Source organism: Lactuca saligna, chromosome 6 (assembly GCF_052625555.1).
Source record: "Lactuca saligna cultivar CGN05327 chromosome 6, ASM5262555v1, whole genome shotgun sequence".
NCBI lineage: Eukaryota > Viridiplantae > Streptophyta > Magnoliopsida > Asterales > Asteraceae > Lactuca > Lactuca saligna.
This window is the reverse complement of record NC_136422.1, coordinates 180,748,529-180,771,679: the sequence shown is the minus strand read 5'-3', so window position 1 is coordinate 180,771,679 and position 23,151 is coordinate 180,748,529. Positions and strand designations below refer to the sequence as shown.

At 36.6% G+C, this 23,151-nt stretch overlaps 1 protein-coding gene across 1 annotated transcript; it reads right to left on the bottom strand.

Moving 5' to 3' along the window:
* Positions 1–2,102: 2,102 nt before the first annotated feature.
* LOC145002014 (zinc knuckle (CCHC-type) family protein) lies at positions 2,103–4,092 on the bottom strand. The gene is made up of 2 exons (XM_078961330.1): positions 3,977–4,092; positions 2,103–3,215 (listed from the first exon to the last, which is right to left on the bottom strand). Exon 2 carries the CDS (start codon positions 3,156–3,158, stop codon positions 2,325–2,327), a length of 834 nt encoding a protein of 277 aa, XP_078817456.1. The 5' UTR covers positions 3,159–3,215; positions 3,977–4,092; the 3' UTR covers positions 2,103–2,324.
* Positions 4,093–23,151: the final 19,059 nt, after the last annotated feature.

Here is a 23,151-nt window from a genome sequence, read left to right as displayed (position 1 = left end):
TCACCTTCTTCTTGCAAAAACACCCACACAAGGGTCAAAAATGGCCTCTTCTTCCTCACAAACGCTCTAGATCGCTTAGGGTGTCACTCGGGGGTCTGATAGCCGCAATTGGTGGCTATAAGCCCCTTTAAATAGGTCTCAATCCCCGAGAATTAGAGCTTCATTAAACAGCGCGGACTCGCCAAGTCCACTACTCGACTCGCCGAGTCCGATTATTAACCCGGATGGAAATCGCGACTCTACTTGGCGAGTCTAAGCATCAACTCGTCGAGTCCCTCCAAAATAAAGAATAAATAATGTACCTAGGAATCCGGATGTTACACATTTCAAATAATAACAAAATCTTTTTGGGTTGCCTTCATGACCCAGTTGAGCATAAAAGAATTTAGGAGAAATTAGTTTATTAATTTCTTGTGGCTTAATAAATTAATTAGAAACTATTTTGGAATTAATTAGGAGTTAATTAATTCAAGGAGTTGAATATTGGTAAATTAAAAGTTAGTTGATTGGAATATTCTAGAATCCCTACAAGATAAGGATGTGGAAGAATTTTAGGATATCCCACATAGGTTTGGAGATGCTTTGGGGCTAAGCAACTATATCCTAGAAATAAAGCGTTAGGGATCAAACCATTTTGCTCATTCCAAGGCTTGAAAATTTTGTCCTCGTCCCCTCTTCTTTATTTGAGGTGATTTATTTTATTAGCCCCTCTAGGGTAGTAGAAGTTTTGATCTAGCCTCTCTCCTAGTTTTCTTTGTTCTTCTCTTTGGTGTGAACCAAAATAGGGATTATGGTTTGCGTCTTTTCATCCAAACAAGGTGGAAATAACAAGCTCTATTTTTTCTTTAGCCGATTACTCTACCCTTTAGTTAGCAACCCAAATAAAAAAATGGGTACTTAGTTACAATCAGAATAAAACAAAATGATGAAATAAAGTGCAAAATCAATATATATATATAATAATGTATTTGGAACATAAAAATGACTAAATCATATAAAAAAATAAAATAAAAAATCCGATAAAAAAAAGAAATAAAGAAATGGAAAAAATGCTAGATCATCCCTTATTTCTTTGTTATCCACCTTTTTCAATAAAAAATGTGGGTATCAAAGCTAATCTAAAAAACCTATAATTTGAATTAGTGAAGGTAAAAAAATCTCTATGTTGCATGAACATAGGAATATTTGTTTGTTTCCGTCGCGCAATATCATGTATTTAGATGTAGAAAACCTATCAAAAACCACATTTGGCTTGAAGCCTTTGAGTAGGAGGATTTGGTCACCTTAATTAGATATACATTGCTAAAAGCATAGTTTGTAAGGAAGAACCTTAATTCCTCCAGACTAGAAAATCTTTGCCTAAGAGGTGGTTTCATCGTCTTCCAATGAACAGATAGGTCATGTCCTCCTTCATTTCCCTTCAATTACCAGACACACTTCTTCTTTAAAGGCTTGCTCATCATTATTATGTCTCTCCTTGTAAACACGGACATGGCAAAAATCATAAAGGAATGCATCAAAAGGAACCTTTAGATGTTGAGAACTTGTTTGTTCATCAATATCATAGTCATCTAATTCATCAACCACAAATGCTTTTCTCTAGTTCACTCGATGTTCCTGAATATAGTACTTATCCCTACCACTGTAGCAAACGAGAAAAAACCGAAGTAAGGAAAAAAAAATTCTTGTTTCGATAATGAATACATTGTAAAACCCAAACTCTTAAAATGAGTACCTTTGATTTATGGGTATATCGTAAGGTTTGAAGTTGAGCTTTTTGTATGAGATTTCATATTTTAACCGTTAAGCTTCACTTGTGGGACAAGGTAAAATGAGTTATAGAGGTTATAAGATAAACTTGAATAAAAAATTGTCAATACCACAATCTATGAAGTTTTCAAGGGTTAAAGAGGAAATCAATTAAGCTCTTAAGAATTAAATGCACTATGCATGATTATTGGGCTTTTAACGTATTTTGAGTGAAAAATCAAATAGACTTATTTGGCAAAAAAAAAAAAAAAAAAAAAAAAAAAAAAAAAGACAAATATGCTTTTTCCTCAAAAGTAAACGGTTTTTGTGAAGTTTCCCACTAAGACCCAGTGTTGTGACTAAACAAATAACTCATTCATAATTCTAAAAGTATATTACTGTATCATACAAAGAAAAGAAAGAAAACTTCAAACCATGCATGCACTTGTTCCAATCAACAATATAGCAAAATACTGAAAACCAATGGTTTTTTACTTTTAACCCCCATCCAGAATCTAAATGCTTCATCAACCTGCCTGAATTTGCTGGACTTTGAAAACCTCTCTTGAATGCTTTCAATGCTTTCTGCTATGCCTTTTGCCCTTCCTCCGACTTCTACTATCATCTGAATCAGATTCCGATTCCGAATCCGAATCCGACTCCGACGAATCGGAACTACTATGCCGACGGTGTTTCCTTTTCCTCGGCTCTTTCGCTTTCTTCTTCTTGTCCTTCTTACTTCTCCTCCTCCTATCGTCCCCGGAATCGGAATCCGAACTATCACTCGAATCGCTCCCTTCAGAAGACCCCGACTCCGTACCTGATTCCGACTCACTAAACACCGAAGCCTCACTATCACTACCACTCCCCGAACCTGATTCTGATTCCGATTCCGACCTCGACCCATGCTTCCTTTTCTTACTCTTATCTCCACTCCTACTCTTCTTCTTAACATTCCCATCCCCTTTCTCCTCTCTCCCAACCTCTGGATTATCCAAATCATACGAAACCGGGGCCCGCATTCTCAACTTGGGATTTTTCAATTGTTGTGTTCTAGAAGGTCGGGAAATGTAAACACGTTCGTTTTTGCATTCATAAGTCCAATGCCCCGGTTGGAAACACTTTTGGCAATTAGTAGCAGTTGGTGTTGAGGTTTTGAGGTCTTTTCTTTCACCAAGTCTTACTTGTTTTTCAGTACTCATGAGATACATTTGTCTCTTTGCTTCTTTCCTTTCTTGCCATCTGCTTGGCCCTTCTTCTTTCTGCCCGTAGGCGTTCACGTTTCGGGCGGCGGCGGCAGCGGCACGTTCTGCCTGAGATCGGCTGAGGCCCTTGGCGGCCGAGAGTGTTGCCGCCTTGATTCTCTCGGCGGCGTCCTGTGTGCCGCCCTTTTCTTCTTTCCCGGACATGGTGGTTGTGTGGTGAACTGAGAAGGTGTAGATGAAGGTAACAAGGAACCCTGGAACCTGAAAAAAGATTGTAATATTATTATTGTTAGAACAAATAGATATTAATAGAAGCAAAAGCTTTGTTTTAGCCTTTTCTATGTCCCTAGAAACTTTAATAGAAGCAAATATCCTCTCTATTGGTAGAAAATTTAGCAGTCTACAGAAAGCCTAAATTTGGGCATAATCGCATGGATTAAGAGATTCTAAAGAACCATTGTAATACAATAAGTGTGCACAAGAAAAGAGATATATTGATAGGAATTAGTGTTCACATATGTCAGAGACATCATTGTGTAGACAACATCAATAAAAATGACAACATATATACTGTGGTCTGAAATAAAGATGAAGATTGTAAATATAAGTTTGAGACAAGATGCTAATGAGTAATTAGCTCCACAAATTGAGAAAAACGAAGAGCAACTTAAACAAAAATACTCTAAATGGCTAAGTGATTCCTCTTGTAAAGTTCCAGCAAAGGTCAGACATAATTAGTCGTAATTATTCACATCACATAGCTCATTAACACGCAGAACCATTTTATCTAAAATGAAAGCAAAATGCTGCTGGTCTAATATTACACCTAAAATCATCTGAGAACTCAAACACTAAACCTATTCCAAATATTCATTTACTCGTTAAAACCCTAGAAACGTTACACATCTTTATGTAAAAACAAAAGCAGATCCAACAACATCCAGATATAAACACAGTAACACGATGGAGATACGCAGATTTTATTATCATATCGATTCAGAGATGGAATGAGGGATGCATACCTTCGGTAAGCGAGAGGAAATCTGCACAGAGAGAAAGTGAAGTAACGCAATTGGGTTTTTTATTTGGAAACCCTATTTTAAAGTTGACCGTTGCGTACTTGCCCCCCAAGCACTTGGCCGGGTTTGGGTCATTTAAAGTCAGATCTTGAAATGGATCGGATTTATAGGTCGAATTAGGGATGAGCAAACGGACCGGGGAACCGGTCGGGCCGAGACCGGTACTATAATTTTGTGAATTTTTGGAATCGGGATCCGGTAAGAACCGGCCGTTGGAACGGGCCCAAAACTCGGAACCGGACCGGATAGTCTTTACAAAACATCCCATGCCTTTGTCGCTTTCACTTTTTTAGAAGATTCTTTTTTAGATCGAAATAGGCATGAGCAAAAGGACTGAACCGGCCCGGCGGTTCTACCGGTTCCGGTTTTTCGATTTCGGAACCGGTCTTCGACAAATAGTAATGTATTTGCGATAGGGATATTGTAAATTGATGTTAACTGGCTTGATTATGAATTAAACAAAGAAAATGGAGCTTAGATTTGATTTCTGAAGCTTTGTTTGTTTGATATAGATTATAATTCATGGATTATTTTTCTAATATGCTAGATTGTTGTTTACTACAGGTGCTAGAGTTAGCTAGAAATGCGGTTAGGGACAACAAGAAAACCAGAATCATTCCAAAGCATCTTCTGTTGGCCATTAGAAACGATGTAGGAGCTTGGGAAATTACTGGGTGGAGTTATGATTGCTCGTGGTGTTCTTCAAAGACAAAACTGCACAAATGGTCCCTGTGGTTTGTCAAAAATTACCACTTTGGTCCAAAAAGGTTTGGACTGGCACCAGAGGTCCAAACTTTTCAGTTTTTTGCGAGTTTAGTCCAATTTACTATTAATTTTTTCATAATGACGAATTTGCCCTTATTTTTTTCTTTTTCATTTTTTTTATTATTTAAAGATTTTTTTCAGATTAAAAGAAAAAAGAAAATTTTCCTTTTCTATTTAATTTATATAATTTTTATAACAGAAAAAATAGAAAATAAAAATGCAATCTCTCTCTCTCTCTCTCTCTCTCTCTCTCTCTCTCTCTCTCTCTCTCTCTCTCTCTCTCTCTCTCTCTCGGGTGAAACCTGCCATCGGAGATGGAGTCTCCGGTCATCAAAGAGGAGGCAATTTCCCTTCACTGTTGATTAGCAAACCCCAAACCCGTCTTTCGATTTATGTGATCCCTTTTGATATTTACAACCCCGTAGATGACTAAAGCAAAGATAAAGGCCACCAAAAAAGGCACAACCATCATCCTCTTTATTTTTCCTTTCTTTCTACTCATCGATACCTGCCAAACACCCAACGATCGACTGCTAATATGGGTGGATCCTTCTGATTTGTTAGTCGTCATCGATGAGGAGTAAAACCACAAAGGAATTCATCGGAGACCGGTTGTCCCCCTCACTCTTTCTCACTATTTCTGACTCGGAAATCTTCATCTCCACATGCCACCTGCTGTGTTTCCTCAAATTAGATTCACCCTCTCTATCTCTTGAACATAAACAACAAGGATAAAGATGAGTAGAAAGAAATGGGAATGGAGCAGTTTTTGTACCACCATTTCTCCAGCGAACCCTAACCTTAACGCCTCCACCACCGTTTGGAAACCCTAACCCTAGCGCCGTCAAACCCTAAACGACCGATTGGAGTAACGAATTTAGGGTTTCTATAACTCGTAGATCGTTGTCGCCATCGAAGAAGGATAGAGACGAAGAGAGAAGAAGGCGAAGCTAGGTTTTTGAAAACGAAAAGTCTTGAGCTAGGGCTTCTTAATGCAACGGCAGCGGCGAAGTTAACAATCCTCATTTTGTGTTGAACACATATTCGTCCCAAGTCGTTGCTCTCTATCTCTTCCCATCTCTCTCTCTCTCTCTCTCTCTCTCTCTCTCTGGTGGCTTCGTTTACATGTTGCCTAAAAAAAATACTGGCGGTGGTGTTGAACTGGTTGCGATGATGCTCGGCTGATGGCAGTGGTTTCCGACAAGTGGTGGTTGTTCATATTTTTCCGTTAGCCGATGGTGGTTATGTTACATTCCTTTTTATAAAAAAAAAAATCAGAGAAGTAGAGAGAGAGAGAGAGAGAGAGAGAGATGGGAAGAGAAAATGGGTTTAAGTTTTCTTTTTCTTTTTTATTTTAATATATTTAAATAAATAAATAAACATAAAAAATAAAGTAAGGGCAAAATGGTCATTATAAAAAAATTCAAAGCAAATTGGACCAAAGTGGCAACAAAATCAAACTTTTGGACCACTGGTGCTAGTCGGAACCTTTTTGGACCAAAGTAGCAATTTTCGACATACCACAGGGACCATTAGTGCAGTTTTGTCTTCTCCAAATACCAATCCTATTTTGTTGCCAAAGAAGACTCCTGCTAAGGAGCCATCAATTCTTTCTAAAGCTGCTAAATCTCCAAAGAAAGCTAAGAAGGCTGAATAGATTAAGCTGTTTGAATTTTATCATTTGTGAAAAATATAGGAATGGGGAGAATTGTATTTCGAAGATGTATTTTACCAAAATACATAATGCTAAACTATGACATCCCCAATTTCTCGGTCAGAAAAGACCGATTTGTTTATGCTTGTTTTTTTAAAATCAGAGTAATCTTTTAAAGAAAACAGTTGCGGAATTTGTTCCCAAAACAAAATATGATAAAATTTTATCAAAACATTTCTTTAGAGAAATGTATTTCCATTAAATAACAAAATCTCGGGATGTCATGTTCCGATACAGACCAAAAGCATAAACAGCAAAAATAGACCTTACAACAGTCATTTATAACTACTAATCTATTAATCCAAAATCTCTCGTCAAGTCCACCGACTTATACTCTTGTGTCATTACCTGTAATGCAAAGAAAACTGAGTGGGTCAGGTTTGGGAGCCTGGTGAGCATATAGGGTTTTCGACCCACAATAATATAATTATTATATTCAACCATCAAGAAATCAACCCAATTACCCATCCCCATTATCTCCTTTATTTCTTAGGATTTTACCCTAAGAATTCAATTATCCATCATTCATTCATTCCTAAGGATTGACCTAAGGAATTGGCACAAAATCTATTGCTACATAAGGCACATCTACCAACATCATCCTTTAAGCACCTCTGTCAGGATTACGTCATACACTATGAGGCGCGACTGCCAGGTTTATGGAATTCTCTTTTAGGCGCATCTGCCGACATTTATCTTATAAGCGCATCTGCCAGGATTATCCCATAAGCGCATCTGCTAGTATTATGATATTATCTATTTGGTGCATCTACCAATATTATTCTTAAGCGCATCTGCTAGTATTATGACATTCTCTAATTGGTGCATCTTCCAATATTATTCTTTAATCATCTTACATACATCATCATTTTATCACATACCAACTATCTCATCTACCCATGTTCTACCCAATATATTAATAGAAATAAAATACATATACAGTTTAACTCATTTAAAAACCATATAAAACATCCATTCCACACTTATCTCAAATAAACAATAGTACATAAACACATAACATGTATTTCAAGCAAATGCTTCATATTTATGTGTTAGAAGAAAGTAACCACACACTCACACCAAACATATACTTAATACATTCAAACAATACTTGTATTAAAATCGTGTTTATGAAAGGGACTATACACTCACAAATATAAAAAAAAAACTTTATATTATACACATAGCACGTATTTTATAACAAATACTTAATATTTATGTGTTAGAAGAAAGTGACCAACACTCACACCAAACATATACTTAATACATTCAAACAATACTTGTATCAAAATCGTGTTTATGAAAGGGACTATACACTCACAAACAACTTTATATTATACACATAACACGTATTTCATAGCAAATATTTAATATTTATGTGTTAGAAGAAAGTGACCACACACTCACTTGATCAGAAGATGATCGGACAACACTACGGCTTGTAGAAGTGGTATTCTTCGGTAGATCTGGAAGATCTTCACATCCTGATATTCGAATATTTGGAATGAGTAATATACTAATGTGAAATTCAATCGTCACGATATTTCATTTATTCATCAGTTTGTTGTTGTTATGATTTTAATGTTAAGTTAATCAAGATTACACTTAAATGGGGGAGGTTTGTTGGTGATTTTATATCACTAATGTTATTTAAGTGTAATGGGGTTAATTTGTTGATCAATGTCACTTTGATGATTATTGAACAAATCGGTATGGTGTGGAGTGCACATTTGTTTAATTTTGTCTTTGTTGAAAGTATACTGCTATTTAGGGGCGAAGCCCCTAAACCGACGGGGGTCCGGGAGCAGCGCCCCTGGGAGCGGGGTCCAAGGGGTGGCAGTCCCTGGCGGGGTCCAGTTTTGTGATCCATATTCTAGACCCGAATTTTTGATAAATGTAGCCAATTTTGTGATCCATATTCTAGACCCAGATTTAAGGTTGTTTATGACCATTTGTGGACAGTTTTAGGACATAAAACTGTCATGTGGCAGTTTTAAGACAAGAAGTTTTTTCTGTTATATGATCATATCCGAATCTGTGGTTGGTACACTTCTTCTTCATAACATCAAAACATTCTCTCTTCTATTTTCTCTTAATTCTGAGTCTTATCCGATTAAAGATTGGGAGTACCACCCAAATACTTTAATCTGAAAGTGAAAGCCACAATTCTCATAATTTCCAAGTTTTCTATACCCCAATTCTAACAAACCGGGCTCCTCGCGGGCAGAGCTTCGACTCACAAACTATTTTTCTCGGGATCTTCAAGGCTTCGGGACTTGCTTCGGGTCTCGGGATTAATACCGGGCCCTCGGGGGTATAAAATGCCAAGAAGAAAGAAGTTTAGGGTCAATAAGTGTAAAAATTAGCAACAAAAGTCGGAGTCCTCGCTGCCCTTTTATAGGGTCTGTGTGACAACCCGATATTTCGAGACAATGAAATGTAACACCAGTCAAATATAGATAAAAATTGAAATTTTCTAGAATCTTATTTGGGTTAAATAAAGTAGTAGGAATCGTGTCAAGGTTTTCATACATATAAAGAACCCTAAAATCCGAGTTATAACGAAGAAGTTATGGCCAACCGAAGATTCTCGGCAAAACCGGCAATACTGATAAACGTAAAACGCGAAGTTTCAATACAAAAGTTTTTGGCCTTAGGTATCTAAATGAAATTTGTAGATCGTAGTCTCACCTTCACGTGGATATAAAGAACGTTGAAAATGGAGTTCGTATGAGAAAGATATGAATTTTTGAAGTTTGCTAATTAATTAAAATATAAATTTAATTAAAATCCGATATTATCCGAAGGAGGAGTCATCGGACCAATCCAGGTTACACCCCGCGTACCCTCGTACGCCCAGCGTACTCGGATGCTAGGCTCCGGTTCGTCCACGTCGCTCCGATGTTTCGACCGAGGATGCGCTCATGCATGATGCATGAGTACGCACCGCGTACTCTCGTAAGCCCCGCGTAATGAGGTCCTCCAGCCCCTATATAAAGGGTGCGAGGGTGCCGGCCATATTTGCTAATTTCCTTCCTTTCTCGCGCCGAAGCTCTGCGTTTCAACCCTCGGAGTCATCCCAAAGGCCCGGTTTTCATATCCAATTTGGGAAGAAAGTTTTACACTCCCGAGACTCCCGAGAATTCCCGAGAATCTCGAGAGATCCGCTTTCTCGAGTAGAAGTTCTGCTCGGTTTTCGTCACGCTTTCTTCAATCAATCAAGTGAGTTCATACCCCTACAATCAGCACTTTTAAATGTTTTATAAATGCTTTTATATGCTTTTAAGGGGGGGGGGGGGGGGGGGGAATACAAGTAAAACACACGATTATTATCGAGTGTTATATAAAGTTTCATTATACACTTTTTATCAACGGAAATCATATATGATTTATAACTATTATAGGGAAACTTTTGTATGCAAAATATATCACGATAACATCATATTCTTGGAAATGAAAATTGTGGTTATATCTGTATATATGTTTATGTTGGTACTATATAAATTATAACTTTTTCATAACAAGTGAGCATTTCACTAGGGATTACTATACAAACGAGACACACTTTTAGAAAACTATAATAGGTATATTTTTACATGAACATCACGAACTTTTACATACTAGAAATACTATTTCAAGGAGATACATTCTTAATACAAGAACGAACGAACATTTTCATAGGTACTTCAAATAGTTTTCACAAACATTTTTACATGTTGAAACACTTTTTAGAAACTATCTTATAAACTGTAGGTTCCTTTTGAATCTATATAGTTGTGCTTTCAAACTAAGGTTTTCTCACACTTAAATTGTTTTGTCAAACGGTCTTTCGAACCGATTTATAAACTGACATCACGTCATAAATTCTTATTTATTAAGCTATTCAAAGGTTTTACAAAACTTCTTTTATGCTTTTATATTATAAATTGCATGTCTCTATATGTATAGTTATATAAGAAATGTTTAAAAGACTTAGGAAGGCTATCCACCCTGTTTCCTTTTCCTCGATTTAGATGTGGTCTGGTGGGATATCGGGTACTCGTCCGAAGGTCGTTTAAATATTAGTTATATATATATTATGTGTACATATATAGTCATAAATGTTCCATCAGTTATTTCAGTTCCGATACTCTTGAGTAGCAAGGGTGTACAAACTTACTTGGACACTCATCAATTACATTCTAGTAAACTATTATAGGAATAGTTTAGGGTATACAAGACATTATCCCTATTACAAGAAATTACACCAGAGTCAGTTTATTCATGAGTCTAACCTACATGCTATATGAAGGGATACTCTTACAGAGATTCCGCTTACATGAATACGTTTACAGAGATTCCACTTACATAAATACGCTTACATAGATACACTTACATGAATACATTTATATAGATACGATTACCTGAATACGTTTACATAGATACGCTTAAATGGGTACATTTACATAGATAATATATGATGAGTTACTATTGCATATTATATGTGTAGATACTGTAATATAGTTCTCCTTCTTATCTTTACCTTGTGATACAATCACATCATCGACGAGATAGATTGGACTTTATATCCTAGTACCAAAGGATACTTTGTGGGACTAACCGTTCCTAGAACCACTGTTAGCTACAAAGGTAAATGAACATCTACAGATGTTTTCGGTTGATACCATTACAGGTATACTTAAGGGACTAACTATTCCTAAACCCGGCTGTTAGCAACAGAGGTAAATGCACATCTACGGATGTCTACAGTTGAACTATTTACGGCGAGTTTCCACGTCGTGTGTATCTTAGTACCCAAGGATACAACATAAGTTATTATATTATTATTATTTTTAGTTTTATAATAATAGTTAAACATGGAAAAACCATCACATTTTCAAGTAACGCATATTTTCAAAACAGCCAGGTCTTGGTTAAAGACTACTTCCAAAACATTTGGGTCTTGGTAGAAGACTACTTTTTATACTAGTAGGAAATATGGGATTTTCTAGGGTTTTCATACTTATACTAAACGTTTCATCAAACATTCACCAGTCTTTCATAACAACTTTTCAAAGCAATAACATTGAAATACTTATGAACTCCCCAGCTTAAATGCTGATCTACTCTTTCAAAATAACTTGTATTCTCAGGTCACCGGCAGACAGGTACGATGACCAGGTTTTAGAGAAGACGGACCAGTCAAGACTCGTCTTTCATTTTGATTAGTTATCATGTTGTCTTGTACTATGAAAGAACACACTTGTAATCAAAATTATACTATTAATGCAATGGATGATGTTGTTGCTTATTTACTACTTTACATTTGTTGTGATACATTACATGACGTCCTCCACCCCAGAACGTTTCCGCCGTTCTCAGTTTTGGGGTATGACAGATTGGTATCAGAGCATTGTTTATAGCGAATTAAGTATATCAACCCATAAAAGATATACTAACTATAAATACAATGGGATTAAAAATACTCTGACCAAGAGTTATGCTTTTAAATAATAAAATACTTGATCGAGTATACGTGCCTGCATTCATACTAAAATCCGTGTCACAATGACAAGAACAAAAGTGTTACGATTGTTGAATATCACAGGTAAGCTCGGGGATGTATGGTCAGTACTGGGAATGGCATAGCCTGATCAACTATGCTGGTCCGAGGAGTGATTAGCATATGCCCAAGAATGGTTGTGATGTGGCAACAAGTCTAAAAATTACCAACACTACCACAATGAGAACATTATAACAGAACCTAAGTATAAAATACTATAGGAGTATTTTGTGTTACTATAATTACTTACTTGAGAACTAAAAAGGATCTTCATTACTAAGTTGATGGTTGCTAAGTGGATATACTAAGGTTATATGTAACTAGGATGTCATAGACTTAGAATCTGTGAAATTCTGCTTTACCCCGGTTCCTTGTGAATTTGGAGTTGAGTTCACTTATTCGAAAGTCTATCCTGTTTTGATTACATATAACTGGTATGCACTTTACAAATAATGATGTAACTAATGAAGATTATCTAATATTTATCTACATAGTTCGTCTAATAATTATTTCTTTACCCAAATTCTAGTGTAGATAACATGGCTGGACTCCATCCCCACGACAACCCGTACTTCTCGAACAAAGACAATGTTAGATGATTTGAAAAAGAACCGAAGAGTGATCATCCAATCCCTTGAATGATCACCATGCTGAAAACCTTTCGGATGTTGATAACTCCAAACCCGAGGTTGAGAACCTACCCCAGACAGCTCCCGTTCCAATTCCTAACCCTCGTCCGACTTTTTCATAGCCCGACGCTCTTGGGTAGAATGCGTGGAAACAGGGAGCGAAGAGAAAGAACAACCCATGCCATTTAATGGTGACCAAAACTCTTATGACCTGAGCAATGGGAGCTCAACAGACCGAATCTTGCCAATCCTAACCCGTAGAGTTACCCGAAACGAAATTTAGGGTAGGACGACTTTTCAACGTATCAAAGAGGTTGATGCCAATGCAAGAATGCATACCATTCACACCAATCACCTTGATCACCAGTGAGAGATCTGAGAGAAACCATGAGACCCTGCTGCAAACACTAGCTAAAACCCGAGCCGAAGTCATAGAGCTCCAAGTACGCCAGAGGGTGTACGAGAGATACCTGCTTGATATGAAACATCAACTAACCAAACTAAGGGTTCACCATTGGGGTGACCGTCGCCAGTAGGAGATACATTACTTCCTTCTTTGTTTTAAAGAACCATGTTCCTATCTATGTTCTGTGTAGTACTTTTTATGTGACTACCTTGTACTATAAATACTTTTAGTTAAGTCTTTATGCTGTCAAATACTTTTCTACTCTGAATATGATGTATGAACTACAACAAGGTCAATTCCCCCAAACCTATTACATCTTAAACATCAATGATATCGAAAGTCGACTAACTTCCGTGTTACTCTTTGTTCAAATACCTTCATTTTACTACCGTTGGAGTCTATCTGAAACCCCATCTAGTCAAGTTATTGGACTATGGTAATTTAACTCCAAAATCATTTTCAAGCCTCTTTTAAAGGTTGGATCATATTATCCACCAACCTATAATACCTCGGCTTGAACGCTAAACGTTTAAAGACCATTCTACAAACATACTTCTACTCTGAACTAGAACTGCATCATAGGGATGTAGGTCAAACTATCATGAACATACTTCTAATCTGTACTAGGACTGCATCATAGATATAATCATGTCGCCGAAGAAAAACGATCAAACCATCAACCAAACACCAACTCTTCATATTGATGCAACTACCTTTCAAGCTGCAGTCTCGGCTGTCGTGTCAGCTGTTCTGACCCACCTTAACGCTAACAACGCGAATGTTAGCGGGATTGTTAACAATAACTCCAATCCAAGTAACAATCAAATAGCTCAACAGGCAACAAACTACCATGAAACCCCGAATCCCAAGCCCAAGAATAACAAACGAAAGTTCTGGGCTAAAGCTAAAGGAAAATCACCCCAAGGGGCGAGCAAAAGACAACAACATGTGGCAACCTTCACAGCCACGACATCTGTACCTCCTACTACCATCCTTTCTGGTATCCCAATTGTCCATACACCAGCTAGGCAGTATGCCGGAAACCTACCGAAATGCAATAAGTGCAGCTTCCATCATCTGGGTAGTTGTCATCCATTACACTGCTTTAAATGCAACAAGAACGGACATACTACCAATTGCTGCCGGACTCGGACCCAACACATTACTTCAAACACCAATGTCAAAATCTCTCGAATATGCCATCTATGTGGCATAATGGGACACTTCAAGAGGGACTATCCAATAGAGAAGGACGACGGCGAATCCGGAGGAGTTTGACCTCAGAATGGAAAGAAGCAACGAAGGACCCTACTATAGTATAGGTTCACTTCCAATCGTCAGTATTATGTATGTCTTTTTAAAACATGTTTAAAACTAGTGCAACTAGAGTCTTATCTTTTGCGAGATCCCGTCGGTATAGGGATGCTAGTACTGCGTATACTTACCTTTTGTAGTATACCTTATTCGCAACAATAGTCTTATAGTAGTCTAAAGTGCTGTAACTCTGTTGATGGTTGCACGGTTGTGCTTTGTCTGTAAACGTCTTAAGTTCAAATCTAATGTCTTTAAGTTTCCTTATGATTCCGACATTATCATACGACTTGATTCAATTTGATCCTCACAAAAACAACTTCATACGTACATCTCTTCCTCCGAAATCGTCTTTCTAGAAAAGCCGTCATTCCAGAACACCAAAGTACTCGTGCATAGAGCACTTATTGTTTCTCATCCTTTCCGAAGAAAAATTCAACAAACCACCCCGAAGTACCACTCATGCAGTACGTCAAGTTCAATCCAAAGACCCTCAGTTTCAAGCTTATTTATATACAACTCGTATACCCGAGACTATGATTGATGAACCTGGTATGGGTTCTACTATGAACTTTAGGACGGAGACTGCCCAAGACTACGAGTGATCGTGCTGCCATGCAAATAAACTTAGAAGCAATCCAACGCATGCCCTTTCGGTCGATTGGGACAAGGAAGACAGATAGAACAAAAGTACCTATCCTTTTCCCTTAATTCATGAGTAACCATACCTTACTTTGGATCTTCACGACATCTAATCAACCACCAGGTTCTGACTTTGATGTGTGTAAAACCAACTAGTTTTAATCCTACTAACTTAGACACAAAATAAACACACGAAAGGCAGTGTACCTATCGATTAGTAATATAGTTCAAGCAAGTAGGGTATCGAACACAGGGAATGGTAAACAATTAAAATAAATGCTAATATTATCTAAATAAAACAAATAACAAAAAGGGGGTTTTCTCTAGTTTTACAAGACTAGAAACTTAAACAATTAACTAAAACTTAAACTAAGAAACTAAGAGCTAAGCAAATAAAAATCAACTAAATTCAATAATAAAGAGGACTTCTGTTTAGGTTCGACTCATTTGTTCCCATGGATGATTTCAATGTATCGGATTAATTCTTCATTGGCTACCGACTAAGATGATTAGTTTCACGTTTGCTATTACTAATCCTTAGGAAACAAATTAACTCAAGCAGTGGCCAGTTGTCAAAATTAACGAATTTCCTAGTTTGTTGATTCGGGTTTAGAAAGACTTGTAACGGTTAATTAAATTGGCCCTTCAATTAACCTCTTGCTGATGTTCATCAAACAATCTCACACATTAACTTACCTATCTTCTAGTTAATTCTAGTTTCACATTCGTTATTCCTAGACATATAACTATGTGGTCACAATAAATCATATGAAATTAATAACTAAGAGATGTTCATACAACTTAATTACTAATTTATTAATAGAAGAATAGTTATTGTTAACACATAAGGTTCTTTAACAAGCTTAATAAAACATAATCACCAATTAAAATTAATCCTAATCAAATAATCAATCCATGCTCACAAATTCATCTACCTAAACAGAAGTTATGAGTTTTTAGCTCATGATTACAGCAGAAACAAGCACAAAAACGAAATCAATTGGTAAAAACATAGTTCAAACAAGAGATTAGGTAAGAGTAAACTTGATTTTGACTTGATTCTCCTTAAAATTGAATGTAGGGTTGATTCCCTTGCTTCCCACGCTCCAACAGCACCTTTAGTCGACAATTGGCCTCCAAGGGTTCATCTCTCTCCTAGGGTATCGATCTGAAAGTCCCTTTATATAGATTTTCGCAAAACAGGGGCTACTCGGCGAGTCCATTGACCTACTCGGCGAGTCCATCACTTAAAACCCGTGTGCGGCAAGTCAGCGCGTCCAGAATCGCGAAACTTCTGACCAACTCGGCGAGTAATCGACCCTACTCGCCGAGTACGTTTGGAATCAGCATTTTCTTAAAACACGAAAGTCGTTCGAAATTGTGTCTAGTTTTCAGAACATTTTGAATCTCATCAATCAGAGTTACGGTTCATGAGATATGGCCAAAACACTGACGAGGGGTCAAGCTGTCCAGCAACATCCTTCTTTCTTCAAAATCCAAGATCCATGCGTCCAATCGCTAGTTCCGCTTCATTTTCCTTTCGAGCATGTATTTGTTGCTGAAAATGAATTATTTAATCTAATTAAGCACCTTTTTTTCATTAAATGAGACAAAATCAACATAAAGTATTAAGATAATGCATCAATTTTATAACTAAATATGCCCATATCAAAATACCCCACACTTGACTTTTGCTTGCCCCCAAGCGAAACTGAATTTTAACACATTAGAATCATATAAAACAATCCCAATCGAACCCAGCCATTATGCCAAGACCGCAACGCATGCATTTGTGTCTAAAATTTTTCCTAAAGAACCCCCCATACTCCAAATACTCACAATCCTCATAAACATTCGCCCACTTTTTCCGAACAATGCTCATTTTATGCATCCCTCCGAATCCATCCTCAGAAAACCTCTTAACCTCAAAGTATTTTTGGTTGAGCAACCCAAGCATACATAATCTAGACAATTACAATTTGTGATACCACATTGGAGCTCTTTGGAATTCTTCACTTCTTTGACATTTGATTTTTAATTTCTTTGAATTCACCACCTTTTTGTTTGATTTTTGGTATCTTCAACCTTTTGAATTTGTTCGGAATTTTCGATCTTCTAATTTCATACTTAACTTTGATGCTCCAAAAAATTCTTCAAATTTTTTCTTGTAATTCTCTCTCTTTTTTTTTTGAACATGTAACACACTTTTTCCACTCAAAACCCTACATGCTTAAGCAGGGGCGCTCAACTTCAACCTTTATTGGCTAAAGATAATAATTTTCCTGGATACATTTCTGGTACACGATGCTAAACATATTGCATCCTTCAAACTAAGCGAGGTCGTGTTTTTGTCCCATGATTTCACTGGAATAAGGAAGCCACAAATGCACTAGAACGTATATAGGCTTAACTAAATATTTGGGCTTTCATGCAATCATCAAATATAACACTAGCATGATCCCTAATTGCTTTACCAAAATTTTCTAAATTAATCCTAGCAAATTTTATGCAAAACTTTAAAAATTAACTAGTGTAACCAACCAACCCCCTACCCCACACTTAATTTATGCAATGTCCCCATTGCATATTATGCATGATAAAGAACAATAAAATAAAGAGGGAATTGGAACAAACTCCCCTGGGATAGTAGTTGCAAGGTTGAACTTCTTCATTTAAAGCTCCATCATCAGCTGACTTTAAACATAGGAACAACTCATCCATGCATTGGGTTTCATTCGTCTCGTGTGGTACAGTCTTTATAAAAGCTCCAAATATAAGGGAAAAACTCTTGGAAATGCTCGGAAAATGATCTTCAAAGAATAGAATCAATGCTCATATCAAATGTCATCAAATCTTCAGCTCAAAAGTAAGAAGAATGAGCGACTCGTCGAGTCAGTATGCAGACTCGCCGAGTTGAAGCGTAAATGGCAGAAGAATCGTGAATTTTCACATGGACTCGGCGAGTCCATAAGATGCACTCGGCGAGTAGACTGCTGTGTGACAAAAATTTTATTCTTCCCAAGTCCATTTCTGATGTATGGGGGTTATATAAACTAATAATTTCCCTCATTTTTCTTTAGGTAATAAACACTATATAACCCTTCTATCAATTGGACTCATAGCTTGACTCAAAACTTCGTTTCCTCTCTCGCCTAGACTCGATTTCTCGCTTCATCAGCCTTGACTCTAGACCCTCACATGCATCCTTACACTCAAACTGAAAAGATCAAAAACAAAAACCAAGTAATAGAAAAACGAAAACAAACATCAAAATTAAAATCCTAAATTACCCTAATAAACTAGAAGTTTAAAAAGAAAAACAAAAGCAAACTCTAATGACGGGTTGCCTCCCGCAAGCGCTTCTTTTTGTGCGAGTCTTAAGCTGGACTCCCAACTTAATAAACTTCCAATAAAATCAATATCAATCCATCCGTTGCATTAAATATTTTCTTTGGTGGACCAATTTGTAAAATTTGGCTCTTTACTTCTAAAATTGGCCAAACGAGCTTGAATTCATAAAACCCAAGAATATTGACAAGGGTTAGAACCGGTTGGATACTAATCATAAATGGATCGTGATTTACAACTTTCTCCAAAATTGGAATCGTCACCCCATGCTTCGAAACACAAACCGAAAGAACAGGGGACCATGTTGTGGTAATGGTCAAACCACGAGTTGGTTCCTGCAATTCAACTTGTTTTTGCTCTTCATCCGAACTCTCTGCTAGCAACCTTTCCAACTCCTCCAAATCTCTTTCTGGATTAAATTCTTCATCTTGTAACTCTAGCTCTTGTGACTCAGATTGTTCTTGTGTGTTGGGCAAGATGTTATCTAACCATCTATCAAATTTCTTCAAATCTTCATCCCATCCACACTCCTCATCTTCTTGCTGAATTTCCTGTACTACTTCCTTAAGAAAAGCATCAAAAGCATCGAGATTTGGAAAATACATAATAAATAAAAATAAAAATAAAAATTAAACTAAATAAAAAAAATTAATCAACAAATAAAATAAAAAATGATAACAATTAGCAAATAAAATTAACTATTTAGAACCGTTCCCCGGCAACGGCGCCAAAAACTTGATGTGTGTAAAACCAACTAGTTTTAATCCTACTAACTTAGACACAAAATAAACACACGAAAGGCAGTGTACCTATCGATTAGTAATATAGTTCAAGCAAGTAGGGTATCGAACACAGGGAATGGTAAACAATTAAAATAAATGCTAATATTATCTAAATAAAACAAATAACAAAAAGGGGGTTTTCTCTAGTTTTACAAGACTAGAAACTTAAACAATTAACTAAAACTTAAACTAAGAAACTAAGAGCTAAGCAAATAAAAATCAACTAAATTCAATAATAAAGAGGACTTCTGTTTAGGTTCGACTCATTTGTTCCCATGGATGATTTCAATGTATCGGATTAATTCTTCATTGGCTACCGACTAAGATGATTAGTTTCACGTTTGCTATTACTAATCCTTAGGAAACAAATTAACTCAAGCAGTGGCCAGTTGTCAAAATTAACGAATTTCCTAGTTTGTTGATTCGGGTTTAGAAAGACTTGTAACGGTTAATTAAATTGGCCCTTCAATTAACCTCTTGCTGATGTTCATCAAACAATCTCACACATTAACTTACCTATCTTCTAGTTAATTCTAGTTTCACATTCGTTATTCCTAGACATATAACTATGTGGTCACAATAAATCATATGAAATTAATAACTAAGAGATGTTCATACAACTTAATTACTAATTTATTAATAGAAGAATAGTTATTGTTAACACATAAGGTTCTTTAACAAGCTTAATAAAACATAATCACCAATTAAAATTAATCCTAATCAAATAATCAATCCATGCTCACAAATTCATCTACCTAAACAGAAGTTATGAGTTTTTAGCTCATGATTACAGCAGAAACAAGCACAAAAACGAAATCAATTGGTAAAAACATAGTTCAAACAAGAGATTAGGTAAGAGTAAACTTGATTTTGACTTGATTCTCCTTAAAATTGAATGTAGGGTTGATTCCCTTGCTTCCCACGCTCCAACAGCACCTTTAGTCGACAATTGGCCTCCAAGGGTTCATCTCTCTCCTAGGGTATCGATCTGAAAGTCCCTTTATATAGATTTTCGCAAAACAGGGGCTACTCGGCGAGTCCATTGACCTACTCGGCGAGTCCATCACTTAAAACCCGTGTGCAGCAAGTCAGCGCGTCCAGAATCGCGAAACTTCTGACCAACTCGGCGAGTAATCGACCCTACTCGCCGAGTACGTTTGGAATCAGCATTTTCTTAAAACACGAAAGTCGTTCGAAATTGTGTCTAGTTTTCAGAACATTTTGAATCTCATCAATCAGAGTTACGGTTCATGAGATATGGCCAAAACACTGACGAGGGGTCAAGCTGTCCAGCAACATCCTTCTTTCTTCAAAATCCAAGATCCATGCGTCCAATCGCTAGTTCCGCTTCATTTTCCTTTCGAGCATGTATTTGTTGCTGAAAATGAAATATTTAATCTAATTAAGCACCTTTTGTTCATTAAATGAGACAAAATCAACATAAAGTATTAAGATAATGCATCAATTTTATAACTAAATATGCCCATATCAGACTTCATAATCAGTATGAATTGGTTTTGTTCTTATACAAGAGGAAAGGTCACTGCCTATACCTCAAGACAGTTTAAAACGCAGAAAGTTAACTATACAACACATGATCTTGAGTCAGGGGCAGCGGTAATTGCTTTGAAGATCTAGAGACAATACTTGAAGGTACAAGATGTACTATTATCACACTCCACAAAAACATTCAACATACATTCGACCAAGAAGATTTATCATGCCAGTAAAGTCAAACGAAAGAAGCAAAGTTGTGTACCGATAGTGAAGGGTTCGTTGGAATGCCAAGTGAGGAACCGAGTTCACTTAAGAAACACTAGAAGCAAATAAAAATTCTATCCATAGCATATTTATCAATTCTATTTAAACTCTAACTTCGGGACGAAATTCCCTCTAACGGGGGGATGATGTGACAACCCGATATTTCGAGACAATGAAATGTAACACCAGTCAAATATAGATAAAAGTTGAACTTTTCTAGAATCTTATTTGGGTTAAATAAAGTAGTAGGAATCGTGTCAAGGTTTTCATACATATAAAGAACCCTAAAATCCGAGTTATAACGAAGAAGTTATGGCCAACAGAAGATTCTCGGCAAAACCGACAATACTGATAAACGTAAAACGCCAAGTTTCAACACAATAGTTTTTGGCCTTAGGTATCTAAATGAAAGTTGTAGATCGTAGTCTCACATTCGCGTGGATATAAAGAATGTCGAAAACGGAGTTCGTATGAGAAAGATATGAATTTTTGAAGTTTGCTAATTAACTAAAATATAAATTTAATTAAAATCCGATATTATCCGAAGGAGGAGTCATCGGACCAATCCAGGTTACGCCCCGCGTACCCTCGTACGCCCAGCGTACTCGGATGCTAGGCTCCGGTTCGTCCACGTCGCTCCGATGTTTCGACCGAGGATGCGCTCATGCATGATGCATGAGTACGCACAGCGTACTCTCGTACGCCCCGCGTAACGAGGTCCTTCAGCCCTTATATAAAGGGTGCGAGGGTGCCGACCATATTTGCTAATTTCCTTCCTTTCTCGCGCCGAAGCTCTGCGTTTCAACCCTCGGAGTCATCCCAAAGGCCCGGTTTTCATATCCAAGTTGGGAAGAAAGTTTTACACTCCCGAGACTCCCGAGAATTCCCAAGAATCTCGAGAGATCCGCTTTCTCGAGTAGAAGTTCTGCTCGGTTTTCGTCACGCTTTCTTCAATCAATCAAGTGAGTTCATACCCCTACAATCAGCACTTTTAAATGTTTTATAAATGCTTTTATATGCTTTTAGGGGGGGGGGGGGGGAAATACAAGTAAAACACACGATTATTATCGAGTGTTATATAAAGTTTCATTATACACTTTTTATCAACGGAAATCATATATGATTTATAACTATTATAGGGAAACTTTTGTATGCAAAATATATCACGATAACATCATATTCTTGGAAATGAAAGATGTGGTTATATCTGTATATATGTTTATGTTGGTACTTTATAACTTTTTCATAACAAGTGAGCATTTCACTAGGGATTACTATACAAACGAGACACACTTTTAGAAAACTATAATAGGTATATTTTTACATGAACATCACGAACTTTTACATACTAGAAATACTATTTCAAGGAGATACATTCTTAATACAAGAACGAACGAACATTTTCATAGGTACTTCAAATAGTTTTCACAAACGTTTTTACATGTTGAAACACTTTTTAGAAACTATCTTACAAACTGTAGGTTCCTTTTGAATCTATATAGTTGTGCTTTCAAACAAAGGTTTTCTCACACTTAAATTGTTTTGTCAAACGGTCTTTCGAACCGATTTATAAACTGACATCACATCATAAATTCTTATTTATTAAGCTTTTCAAAGGTTTTACAAAACTTCTTTTATGCTTTTATATTATAAATTGCATGTCTCTATATGTATAGTTATATAAGAAATGTTTAAAAGACTTAGGAAGGCTATCCACCCTGTTTCCTTTTCCTCGATTTGGATGTGGTCTGGTGGGATATCGGGTACTCGTCCGAAGGTCGTTTAAATATTAGTTATATATATATTATGTGTACATATATAGTCATAAATGTTCCATCAGTTATTTCAGTTCCGATACTCTTGAGTAGCAAGGGTGTACAAACTTACTTGGACACTCATCAATTACATTCTAGTAAACTATTATAGGAATAGTTTAGGGTATACAAGACATTATCCCTATTACAAGAAATTACACCAGAGTCAGTACATTCATGAGTCTAGCCTACATGCTATATGAAGGGATACTCTTACAGAGATTCTGCTTACATGAATACGTTTATAGAGATTCCACTTACATAAATACGCTTACATAGATACACTTACATGAATACGTTTATATAGATACGATTACCTGAATACGTTTACATAGATACGCTTAGATGAGTACATTTACATAGATAATATATGATGAGTTACTATTGCATATTATATGTGTAGA